The sequence below is a fragment of the Ixodes scapularis genome, unplaced genomic scaffold (assembly GCF_016920785.2).
Source record: "Ixodes scapularis isolate PalLabHiFi unplaced genomic scaffold, ASM1692078v2 PGA_scaffold4__175_contigs__length_147842914, whole genome shotgun sequence".
Classification (NCBI taxonomy): Eukaryota; Metazoa; Arthropoda; class Arachnida; order Ixodida; family Ixodidae; genus Ixodes; species Ixodes scapularis.
Window position 1 is genome coordinate 103889064 of NW_024609879.1, and position 13329 is coordinate 103902392.

The 13329-nt window shown below is 49.7% G+C and overlaps 1 protein-coding gene across 1 annotated transcript; it reads right to left on the reverse strand.

The window, feature by feature from the left end:
* LOC121837579 (putative L-aspartate dehydrogenase) lies at positions 1-12708 on the reverse strand. The gene is made up of 4 exons (XM_042293228.1): positions 12354-12708; positions 5047-5381; positions 1970-2245; positions 1-150 (listed from the first exon to the last, which is right to left on the reverse strand). Exons 1-4 carry the CDS (start codon positions 12524-12526, stop codon positions 110-112), a joined length of 825 nt encoding a protein of 274 aa, XP_042149162.1. The 5' UTR covers positions 12527-12708; the 3' UTR covers positions 1-109.
* Positions 12709-13329: the final 621 nt, after the last annotated feature.

Consider the following 13329-nt stretch of genomic DNA (forward strand, 5'->3'; position numbering starts at 1 on the left):
TATGTGTAGTAAATAAAATTTTATTCGGTTGCTCGAATAAGCGAAGCAGCTAAGAGAGCGTTGCCGCGCATGGCGACGAATCTTGAGAACGGCTCCCGCATGCTCATGCTCAGCAAAAATGCAGCCCTGGTCCCCGGCCCTTGGCCGCCTCTGCAAGAAAACAAAGGGTAACAAAACAGAGAGAAGTTTTTATGAAAGAGACGTTTCTGCGCCTGGCACTAAACATGCACTGTAGAGAGCAAAATGAAATCGCGATCTCAACTCTCCCTATCGTTGTTTTTACCGTCGAAAGATTGATTCCTTCTATGGTATTATTCTTGAGCACTGACAAAGATAACTAAAACTCAAACTTTTATGACTACTTAAAGTTCCGAAAGAACGCCCACCCAAAATGAAGAGATAAATGATAACATGAGGTGGGCTATCTTTGGGGATGCCACAGCAAAAATGGTATAAAAAATTAGTGCTAAACACCCTGGCACCCGCTACAAACTACGTGACGCGGGAACTGATACCGCAGATCGCGGACACCGCAAATTCGCGTTTCAAATAGCGATAAACACGCGAAAGTTCGCTACGAACTCCTGTGTCACGGGAAAGGATATGACGGGTATACGGACGCAGCAGATTCGCGTTTCACGGTGCGAAGGACACGCGGAAACCCGCCGAGAACTCGCATCTCAAGGGAACGAATACCGCAAATCGCGGACGTAGCAGCTAGATTCAAGTTTCATGGTGCAATAAACATCCGGGAACCCGCTACAAACTTGCCTGTCGCGGGAGCAGAAATTGCGCGCGCAGATCGCGGACAAAAGCGCGGGAACCAGCCGCTATGAACTTGCTTATCAGACGTACCGGGGGAGCAGATCGCGCGGCGGATGCGATTTCCGTCGGACATCGCGTGACGTCTGACGGGAATCGGGGGGTGGGCGATGTTTCGGAATTTTTATGTCACAGATATTTAGCCAGAAAAACGGGATGAACGATCTCTCGGGGGCGGGCGCTCTCTCGGACCTTTACGGCAGATCTTTTGCAAAATTATTGGAGCAGCAGGCAGCAGGTAAGAAGCGTGTGATTCCGCGCGTAGCACGTGCGCAGCTCGCGCGAAAATCCCTCTGACAATGGTAACTTTTTCTGCGCCGTTCGCTCGAGCAATCTCTCCGACTACATGTTTCTGATGTCACACCAAAGCGGTGATGCTGCCCGTGGAACGATGCATGCGCAAATAATTCACTCCATAAAAAAAATGGAGGTTAAGGAAAGCAGGACAAGTTCCTTTCACCAAGCCCTTCATTCTTTCCACTTTAACAAAGCGAATGTTGAAAAAAGGCGAGAGGAAGCGAGGAGCGACTCGCCTCCTCTCCAGCGTTTGCTCTGCTAAAGTGGAAAGAGCGAAGGCTTTGTGGGAAAAGCGTGTCCTGTTAACCTGCAAGGCAACAGTTTATAGTTCCTGCAAAAGTGCGCCATCAAGATGTAAACAGGTGTTTCCTCTCCGAGAGGCGTAGCTACAGGGGGGCGGGGGAGCTGCCAGCACCCCCCCCCCTTCCCACACGCTTTATTAATTGGTTCCGATCCCGGGAAGTGAATTGGGGGAGGGGGGGGGGGGGAGGGATAGCCTAGCTTCGCCCACGCCTGGATACGCCACTGGAGCCCTCTCCTCTCATCTATGCGCAGCTCCAGAGGAAAAGACGGTCACGCCCCGAAAGCGACAAAGACGCCTATCCAAGTGGATAAATGTGGATGAATGAAGCTGCACGTTTTTAATCAGGCGGCTTGCGCCACCTAACTAAAGCCTAACAATGTAAGGTTACGCCTTTAACTATGCTTCTAAATTATGAATGAATGGAGCATGGTAAGGAATCCCATATTGCGCGAGCACTCATGGAGCGAAAATTGACGAAGCCTGGCGGCGAAGACAGAGGAACCGTTGGGGTCGCGAATAGATGTATACTTGAACGGCGGTCCGTACCGAGCACGCTGCCCAAGAAGGCCCCGTAGGTGGCGCTGGCGGTCACAACGCCCTTGTCCGATGGGTTTCGGCGTACGGTGTGCACTTTGAAGGTGCGGCCGTCCGGCTCGCTGGGGCCCACAAGCTCCACCTCGAGCGTGTGGAAATCCGCCAGGCCAGGGTCCGCCAGCAGACGGCCACGGACGCCATCGAAGCCCAGCGTGTGCGCCGCAAGGGCGGCCGCCGCCATGCTGTTCACGTTGTTCGGCGCCAGGGGGCACAGCCCGCGCACGGGACCTGGCGGACAGATTGACGTGCTTGTACGCGTTATGTTTCACATAATAAAAACAGTTTAAAAATGTCGTTTTTTTTTTCCTCCGCTGGCATTTGCCCAATATAATAATAATGTTTATTTACATGTTAAAGAAATGATACAGCGGGAAAAAAAAAAAGTTTCACTACGAAGTTTAACGAGTCCCGAGCACCAACAGCAGTGATATAAATCACTTTGTGCAGTTCAAAAGTTTAAGCAACACACGACACACACGCCAGCGACAGGCATGGATTCACTCTTTAGACAATAGGATTTTTTTTCCCAACTGATTTCAAGTAGTTACATACTGTCAAATGAATGCTTTGAAAGCTCGTTCCAGTACCCGCGCATCAGCACGAAGCAAATGGTTGACATCGTTTCTTAGACTGCCTGCTCGACTGGCAAGCCTGCCTGCCACTGACGTCACGGCAATGAAAAGTGCGGGTATATTTGAATGTTGGTTTTAGGGGCGAAGCGCCTTAGGGTCTAGCCTCGTCCGTCCGTCCGTCCGTCCGGGACATGGGGCATAAAAAAAATAAAAAAAATGTTTGCGCAGTCGACAGGATACAAACCTGTGCGGGGAGACCCCAATGGATTTCTACTCCATCGCCTTAACCACCCGGCCACAACTGCGGGACGAGTAGGGGGCTTTGAGATGTGGTAATAACGCAAGAGCTGGGGTTTCTGTCATGGATGAAACGTTGCATGTAGCCGCTCAACGTCTATACAGGAGAGAGCGCTGCGGTCAAATGCGTATATAATCGCGTTAAAGTTTGCATGCATTGGCTCAACGTTTATAGACGAGAGGGCGCTACGGTCAAATGCGTATATAACCACGTTCCATACCAGAAATTCTCTTTCTGACATGGACCGTTGACTTAAGCGGTGGCGATGCGTTCCCACGGCGGATCCGAGCTGATCCGCTAGAAGAACCACATAAAGCAGTAATAAGGAAGTCGAAACGGGCAACCCGGAACTCAGCACTATACCTATGAGCAATAAAAAAAAATCAGCACCATCAGCACTACCTTTGGACAATAAAATCAGTACCATCAGCACCACCAGAGCTTCGCCCCAATCAACATCATTCACCACGTTTTGCATAATTTTTATTTGTCGATTTAACAATCATTATTTTGGATTTCGTAATACTAGATAGCATACCAGAAAGGGTGAAACGTGGATTAAGAAAATATTGTTAGTTGGCGTAGCCGAAAAAATCGCCGGAGCGGGACCTTCCAATATTCATCGCATGTAAAAACCTTCTTGCTTTGGCTCTTGGAGTATTGTAAAAAATAACGGTACTTGAAGACGCTCTAATGTCGCGAAGGACCACAAACATTCGGTTCAGAACCAAACAGAAAAAAAAAAGTTTTATTTGAGTAAATGATGTTTCACAACTGAGATCAATCAAAATGTTAACCTTACAAAAAAAAAAAATCACACGAAAAAGAGCGGTTTGTGTTTTTCGCAAGATAAGCTGTCAATTCTCACATCACATTTCTATCTCCTTTCTTGTGAACCGCAATGCCACCATGGATTGCCTAGCAATTATCGCTGGTCCTGCAGATAGCGAGGAACCATGTGACGTGGTTCTGTCCCGCGTTCATTGGCAACAGCGTTCTTCCTTTGTGTTAGTAGACATGTTTCAGGTGCGAAAACAAAAGCGGAACGGGGACTGCCAGAATAATTTGAGATTGTTTTAAATTTATTTTTACAATCAATCACTTCTCATCACGACCTCACAAGGAAAATTACGAAGCTCGAGCACTCCCATTCATTAAAGAGGCTTTGACAAGGACAGCGCTTAAGCATACCTTGGCAAAGGGCGCAACGCTATACTGCACCCATGAGAACAATCAGAAACGATTCGAAGCACGTGACATATCTGTCCACGGTAGGATGTACACCACCAACACACGGTCCAGACATCACGCGGCTGGGGTGGCGCTCCGATCGGCACTGCGCACGCCCAGCGTCCTCACCTGGTGTGGTCAAACGTCGACTCGTCTGTAAGCGGCGTGTTGGTCTTACGACGTCACGTGCCTCGCTTCGACTCTCTGATTGTCCCGGAGTGGACCGCAGCTTCCGCCGTTTGCCAAGATGCGGACAGCCACCGAGATCGGTGGCGCGTGCGTACGCGTGCCCCGATGCGCGGACTGTCGTGACGCGCGCGCTCGTGACACGGTTTCCGGAAAGGTCTCCGCTTCGGGTCACGGCAACGGAGGCCGGTCACGGCTAGGGCCCCCGTTCATGGCACCGTTCATGGCAGCTGTCACGGCGGCTGCTCGTTATCTTGGAGACGCGTGTGAGGATATAGCTCGAAGAGAAACGAAGCTTGGCATTCGATATTTGATGCCTATCTGGGAAGGCCATGGGAGGAGGGTATACAGGCACCCATAATGACCGTTGAGAATTTAAAAAAAAGTGTCTCTTTGTAATTCTTGGGGGGCGGCGAAGGGATGTTTATGCAATGTGAGCCCTACACCCTTATTTGCATGCGCGTAAAGTCAGCCGGCTCCGTTCTAACGCTGCACAACTCCTTGTGAGACAATTACCCCATGCAGTACATCTAACAGTCTATCCACCCATTCCATGGTGAGCGACATGAAAATTAAGGAGTCTCCTGGGATCGCAAGCTTCAAACTTGCAGCCGCCTCTTGATGGACCCGAAGAGAGGTCCCTTACTGAAGCGTCGGCTAGAAGCTCTGAGGCTTCTATGAGACTCCTCTTTGAAGTAGTACCCTGCCATCTTTGACTACCCCCGTGTTCCGTCTGAACTCACCGTCGTACAGCAGCACGGGCCTGGTGGCGGCAGCCTCGCAGCGACTGCGCATGTCCGGGTCGACGAGTCTGAGTGCGGAAGGGTGCTTGGCCATGGTGACCGTAAGCTGTGCCAGCTGCGCCCTGTCCGCCAGCGCCCGAATGTCGTGCAGCCCCCACAGGGCCCCGCACGGCACCCAGAGGGCGTGGCGGGACGCGGCCGCCCGCAGCCGCGCCTCGGTGTCCGGCTCGGCCAGGGCCGTCGGCGAGCCCAGGAGCAGGTCGCTGTGGCGCAGCAGCTGCTCCCCGTGGGCTCGGGCCACGGCCGGGTGGGCCACTTCGACCACCAGGTCCGGCCTGCATGGGACCGTTTACAGGGTGGTCATATACACGAAAACTTTCTACATCCCAGGGCCGCCATCCTAAAGCCTGGGTCACACTGCTTTTGACAGTCTGCATAGAGATTCGAACGCGAGTCACCGCGAGATCCGTGCTTCGAATGCCGCGTGGCAATGAGTTCAGGGAGAGAACTTGGCACGCGGCATTCGAACCGCGGATATATTGTGGTGACTCGTGTCTGCTGGAGACTGTCTTTTGTATGATGTATGCACACTGCAGATACATCATACAAAAGACAGTCTGAGGCGCGCTTCTTCCTTGTATATCTTGACCAACATGTTCCGAGTTTCCTTTTCCCTCTCAACACTCTTTCCTGTATGACGGCCGTCGGCCGCGTCACATGGGGCATCCAAAAACTGACTGCAGTCATCTTCGAAGCATACGCATAATTCTGCCCTCATGTCTGCGGTGAAAGCTGTATTTTGTACGATATGTACAAGCAGTGTGGCTGTGGCTTTAGGATGCCCATTAACACTCAGAAAATAGGACGCTGGCAATATTAGCGGCATCTAGGAATATCAGTAAGTTTACAGGCAACGAACGCACCACATGCAATTGTCACATACACAGAGAAGAGCACATAATGACACGGAGATCACGCACGTGCGAGAGAAGGATCGTGACCCCGGTGAACTCACCATGACAATTCAAAGATACTAATTTGCAGGTGACCACCTCCACAATTGCGAGGCTGCATGTTGTTTTGAAATGCATCCCAAAGTGAAAAGCATCGGTACAGACAATAATTGGAGGTCGTCGCTAAATTAACCTCGGCTTAAGACGATGCTAGTGCGGCGAACACCCTTCAAAAAGGGTGGTGAGAGGGTGTAGCCATAGGTGTAGATCTTTGGGCACTCCTTTTTTACACCCTTAAGGGTGTAAAGTATTTCACCAATTGTAAAACAGGTTATTTTTAGCGGAACATTTTCAGAAGTATTTGTTCGTCCATTTGTGCACATAAATTGACGTCACGTGGTGCTGTGTCACGGTGTTCCAGATGAATGTCAAGTGGACGATCTGTGCGACGGGAAGATATATGGAAAGCAGGTGGACAGCATATGCTTATTTTTTTGCTTGTGTGTGTGTGGACATTTTGAATTCATGAAGAGCAAAAGAACCCGTCGCCAATCGCGTCAGCGTCGCAAGAAATTTATCGACGCAGGTCGGGTCAGTGTTAGGTACAGAGAGAAGGGATCAACCGACGTCAACAGATGAAACCATTAATCGAGTGCGTGAATAATTTCTTAGGCTGCTGGCATAAAGAGACTGGCGTGATGGCGCATGGAGGTTTTCCATAAGTTTGTTCTCTATACAGTTCCGCGGAACTGGTGCAGCAGATTTGGTTTCAATGAACGTATACACGGTGCACGTTTTCTTCTGGGGAAGCCATTCCAAGAAAAAAGTGTTCTTTACTTGATATCACGACGCTTCCCGTTCGAACCCTAAGCCGTGGTCAAAAAGACATGGTGTTAGCTCAAGACCTTGCAGAGTCGCAGCTCTTAATACCTGGTTCACTCAAAAAGAAATCCTTTGCGCTCTAAATTAAAACAATGAGAGCGCCACAGAACCGAGCATGCACAGCGAGCGCGAGTTGCTCGTGCAGACTCTCCCTCTGGCTCGCTCTAAGTGGATCTCGGGAGCCCGTGAGACAGCAATAAAAAGGAGAGATTCCTTTCGCCTAAGCTCCGGGCCAGACGTCTCGAATTCTTTTCCGGCAACTTCGAACACTGCCGACAACATGATGACAAAATTATCTGCGAAGGTATGTTTGCTTGATGCACGTGTGCTCGAATGTCTTTTTGTTTAATGACCGATGTGAAAAGACCGGAACACTAGGAAGAAACACATCTCAGACAGTGTCTATAGACCAGGGGTGGCCAAGCTGCGGCTCGCGAGCCGCATGCGGCTCTTCCCGTGTTACCCCCCATTCACACTGGAAGCGGATCCGCGTTCGCGAAGCGGTTGCGAAAGCGGTTGTATAGACCAGTGTCCGCGCCAATTCCGGGGCGCCGCCATGTTTATCTACGCTCGCGCCACCACGCGGAAAGAACTGGCAGGCAGGGAGGGGGGGCTGCGTTGGCGGCGTTGCTTTGGGTAGCTGAATGCGGCAGGCTGTCCGAATGCACCGACACATCGTGAAAGATGTCTTCACCAGAAGCCTCTGCGGCCCGTTCTTCAACAGGCAAGATGTCATGAACATTCGAGAACCCATCTCGATCAAGGAAAATAAGGGAAAACCTTTCTTGTCTTAGATGTTCTCGGTGTCTGCTGACCCTTGACATCCGCGTTTCAGTCCGGGTTCATTGCGTAGTAAATATTTCGCTACTGCTTTCTTGTAGCTTTCAAATGCTTGATTGTTGGCTTCTTGTATACGACATTACATTCGTGGCACGTTTGAGACCGATTTTCGCGATCTGCTTGCCTTTCTGCGGCAGCGCGGCTCTGCCAAGCCGAAATAAGTGCGAGGCGTTCACTTGATCGAACGCAGTTTTAGCGAATGAAAACGAGACGACGACGTTTCATCGAATGACTAGCGAATGGGTCTAGTTACATAGACAGCTCGGATTAGCTTTCTTTTGTAATGTGGCGCCTTGTCTGCCGCTGCGAAGCGGCGTAAACGAGGGCTCCGAGTATGTTAGCACACGTCCCCCCCCCCCCCCCCCCCCCCCCCCCCCACACACACACACGCACACACACTGCGAGCGTCTGGGTTCGAAACTATTAATTGCCAGTTCTAAAGGATGGTACTTACTTGAAGTGGGAGCTGGAATTATACGAGGTACCAGGAGACACTTACTATCGGGCAACGAAGCACGGTGCCTGTGGGGGCGGAGTCTAGGAACGCTACTGATTAATATTGTGACAGGCGATCAGTTATGATAGCAGACGAAACTTCGACTCGTTTGTTCAGAAGTTCGCGGTGATATTTTATTAGCCCTCGTTACAGCACACCAAGGATCTTAGGCAGTGAAATTCACATCACGCAGGCTCGTCCGTCGTAGTCAAATGAGCGCAGTCGACGATGAGGTGTAATGAGCTACAAAGCTTCACAAGGAAAATGCGCGTGAGAAAGAGTTTTGAGGAAGTCCAAAACACCGATCCAGCAGACGCACGTACGTACGTTTACTCCGGACTTCATGAACCCGACGGCGCAAGATCAAAGAGCACCGCCGCCATCGCCACCCGGTTTTCTCTGCACTTTGCGCGACGACGGCACTGCAACGGAGGGCACTCGCCTCGGCGTTAACAATCCGCGAAATAGATTAATTTCCCACTCTTGAAGCCATTCCAAATGATAAATGAAAATACCTCGGCGTTGTTGAACATCTGACGACACAACCAACACAACTGTGCCGCTGGCTGCGTGAGCCTGACACAAATGTGCCGAGCGCCTGCTCGGCACGGTTGTTGCTCGTGAAGGCCTGCTTATTTGTAGTTGAGACGATGATTCCACATCTTTCGTGGTGCTTGCAATAACTTCGAAGGGCAGGGGAACCTTCTCACGAGGACGTTGAAGACACTCAACACCGGAGCCACCAAAGCAATCGCACAAACCGTCGCCATGTTTGCTTCTTCTTCGTCACTCGCGGCGCGGTCAACTCGTCGCGAGATGTTTTCTGGCTCGGCTAGACGAAAACCAACAACGGCAAAGTGGCGTATGGACACACGGCTCTCACATTACGGGCACTATACTCACATACCGCGGTAAACAGGACCGATGCCGGCGAAACGGCAGTCGGCACACCAGCGAAGAAGCCCTCAACGGGAGCTGGCGGCGCAGGCCGACGCAGCCCCCCCTCCCCGTGAGCGTCTGGGTTCGAGATTATTGTTCGCTTTTGCTCCTTGCGGTCGAGGCTAAAAAGAGCACTTCCGGACAAAGGTCTATAAAGATCCAGTGCAATTGCACGCGCATTTGATGTCACCGTGTGCGCGTGCAATTGTACTGAATCCTTATACAACCGCGTTCGCAACCGCTTTGCGAACGCGGATCCGCTTCCAGTGTGAATGAGCCCTTAGAGTGCGGCTCGCGGCTCCCTTCTCTACCCCCCCCCCCCCCCCCCCCCCCCCCCCCCCCCCTCGGCCCCTACTCCTCCGCCTCCCTCCGCGTCACACGAGCACTTCCCCAAAGAGAGAAATGGAACGCGTTTTAAATCGAAAAACAGGTTGCGGTTTGGTAGTCTTGTGCTGCTGCTACCTTGCGTATAGTTGGACTGCTTTTGACTTGGATAGTTTGAAAGTAGTTCAAGTTTCGTTTATTGCTCTAAACAAAAGTTTGCCCCCCCCCGCGGCTCTTAGAAGTTTCGTGGTTTTGTTTGCGGCTCTTAGGCTGGGTCAGCCTGGCCACCCCTGCTATAGAATGTGAGTTGTACGATGTGCTATCAATAGAGAGTTTTAGTAGATCGTTCCGATACCCCCGATAGCCCCGATAACGATACTCTGCATGCGCAAGGGAGGCGGTGGCGGAGTATCGGGTATCGTTATCGGAGTCATGGGAACGATCTACTAAAACTCTCTAGTGTGACCGCGGCTTTAGTGGCTCGGGAAGCTGGGGACAATTTTGGGGGACTTTGAGAATCCAGCACGTACTATTCGCGACTCCAGCAAAATGAACGGTACTTATAGTGGGAAAACACTTAACTGAACGAAAGAGGTTTCTTTCCCGATTTCTGCTCATCTCTTGAGGCTTCCGTGATTACACGATATCGGCGGTTGGCGCTATGGAACCGCTGTTCCAGTGACTCTTGTCCCTGTCGTATAAGCGAACGCGTGAACCAGACTTTGCGCGTTTCATACTTTATTGCACTTGAAAAGAAGAGGAGTGTGGAGGGCGTGCGAGTTCTGCGGAACATGTGTGCCCGCAGAACTGAGCCTTCAATCAACGTTCATCAGCATCGCAGTCCCACCATCACTTCCCCGAAGAAAGTCAAGCCATGGAAGCTCGCTTACGCCAGCACATCGCCGCAGGTTTGTCCCGAACAAAGATAGGGGCAAACCATTTTGAGTCCGATGCTTGCCTGCTAAAACTCGAGCGCTGTGCGTTGAGCTGGCACATTTGCAGGACCTGAGACAATACCTGCTAGACGATCTAGGGGGTGTAGCCTGAAACCACCACATTTACCCGATGGTAGCGACCCCTACATACATGGGTAAATTACTTTCAAAATGTAATTTAATTACAATTACAATTACTTAGCCCCCAAAGTAGTTTAACTACAATTACAATTACTACTACGCGAAAGTAGTTCATTGCAATTACAAATTACTTTTTAAAAGTAATGCAATTACTTTACAATTACTTATTTCTGAGAGTTACCCACCTTGGGCCATATAACTGTAAACGAGTTATATGGCCGCTGTATAAATGTCACGCATTGTACTTTTCTTTTATGAAATTTGTTAAATGGATTATAGAACTTAATAGTTTGGAGTAATGAACTTCTGATTTCTTATATTCTCAAAAAATAAAAATAAATGGCGACAAAATTCACAGGTGCGAGGTGAATCTCTTTAGAGCTTGTGCAAATGGTATCCAAGTCAAACCAACAAAAAATAAACTTAAAAATAATACAAGGAAACAAATATGCGACAGTACTGGTATCATAAAACTCGGTGATTCGCTGCCTCTCCCTGTTTGTGGACTTGTAACATGTCGGATGTGGGTAACCGTAGCACGCGAACTGCGGTCGCTTCCACAAAACTAGTGTCACAATAGCAGCAACTCTCTTGCCAGGGATTCTGGGTTAATTCAGTGCACGGCAAAAAAAAAAAAAAAAAAAAAAGCTCCTGAGATATATAATAAATTTAGGATCGTCATGTCAGGCGAAGAAGCAAAGAAGCAGCAGGTCTAATTAACACGACTCACCCTGCCTTACTTCCAACTGTTGTTGCTAAACTGCGCTTCTTCGCCTCGATATTAGAGTAGCACGACCCTCTGTTAGTGGTACCAACATACGAGATAGAGGAGAAAGACGTGAAAACTCATAAAGAAAAGAGAATAATTACATGAACAAAAAAGTCCCCAAACTTGACTGAAATATGTAAGCGAATATGCTAGCGGCGAAGAGGCGTAAGGAAAACTTCGAACCTCCCCGCCTCGACCGGATGATGTGATCGGAGCCAACCAGCTCGACTTCGACCCCCATACCCCCGTGTGGGAATGAGAAATAAGAAAGACCCCTAGAAACAGGAGCAACAGGAAGCGAACGAGACGAAGAGTCAGATTCAACTACGACAGGAACGAAAACGGACGCGAATGAAGCCCTCATTTATCAAATTATTTCTGAAATTCTTCATTAAATCGTTTTGCAGTCTACAAAATCCTTCATTCCGTTCTATCCCAGCCTCCCTTTTCCCTTTTTTTGAGCAGGTTGGGAGACTCTCTCTTTTATTGCTTCGGTTGTGCTCTCGTCGCCGTGGCCAGGGGGGAAAAGCGCCACCGCCGCAAAATCTTGCAAAAGTAATTGTAATTGTGCCTGAAATTTAGCAATTACTGATGCTAGAAAGTAATTAAATTACAATTACAATTCCTTTCAGCCAAAAGTAATTATTACAATTACAAATTACTAGGAAAAGTAATTAAATTACAGTAATTTAATTACTGTAATTGAATTACTACCGAAGTATGGACCCCTATAGGTCGCTGGAGTCGCTGGCCTTGTAATCCAGGAGGGGTTGGCGTAAGAAATACATGGGGAGGGAGGGGGCTTGTGTACGTTATGTAGGGGAGGCATAAATTCAGCGCTCTGTGTGTGTAGACCTTCTCTGTCCGTGTCGCTTTTCGCGCTGTTTTTACCCTTTTACAATGCTACACCAATTAGCCCAACTTACCACTTACTACAACCACTGTGAGGCATCGGACTTAACCCGGGGGCCGGGGCGGTATGAATTACTGTGCGAGCCCTTTTGCACCGTCTTGGGCGGCTGCCTTACCTTCGCGACGCCGCGTGTGCCAGGTCCTCGAGCACGAGGTGCTGCGGCAGTCCCTGCACCCTGCCCCTGCTCCAGACGAAGACGAGCTCGACCTCGTCGGTCCTCCGTTGCAGTTCGGCCGCCAGGTACTGCCCCAGATGGCCGAAGCCCACGATGCCCACTCGCCGACGCATGCTGCCCCCCAGAAACAAGGCGCGAGGTGCACACTCCCGCTGGGACGTCCTCTTATCGCTGCGGCACGACTCACGGTGCGCTTTTCTCGGCGGGCAAGCTTCGGCCAAGGACGAAAGGCGACGGTGGCGTCTCCGAGACGGAAGACTCCGCCCGAGTCGTGCAGCGTGGCGAATCCGATAGCGGTATTCCCGACGGTCGTGCCCCGATGGTGTCTTCGTTCGCAGGGTACGACGGCACTTTGGCTGAAACCTAACGGGAAATTTCGATGCATGTAAAAAGTCGCGCGTGTTTCACATCGAAAATTTTTTTTCGTGCCTCTTTCCTATTTTTGTTTGTTGCATGCATGTGTGTGTGTGTGTATGTTCATCAGAACAGTGCCTGTAAATTAATTAAAATACAAGAAAAAACACAAGCTGCCTTGCATATAAAGAAAATAACAAGATTTTATTATTGTCATTTGTAAAACGTACGGCGCTAGAGAGAGAACTTTTCTGAATCATGATTACGGTTCCGTATTCGTAAAATTGCGGAACTGTATAAAATACTTTAATTTACAGCCCTCTTCTGTCTGTGCAATTTTCACGTTGTGTTTTTGGCTTTCGGATTCCTATACATACGATTCCGGGGGCCGAAATGTTTCTCATTATATCGTTGGTTTGTGGCTCGTTCGCGACATCGCAAAAACTTGCTTGGTTTTCGTGCAGCACGCGCTCGTTGTAAGGTGAAGCCTACTGTTGCGCCATGCCAGTTTTGAGCATTCTCACTATATAATCTCGTTAAAATATATCAAACCATATTTTAT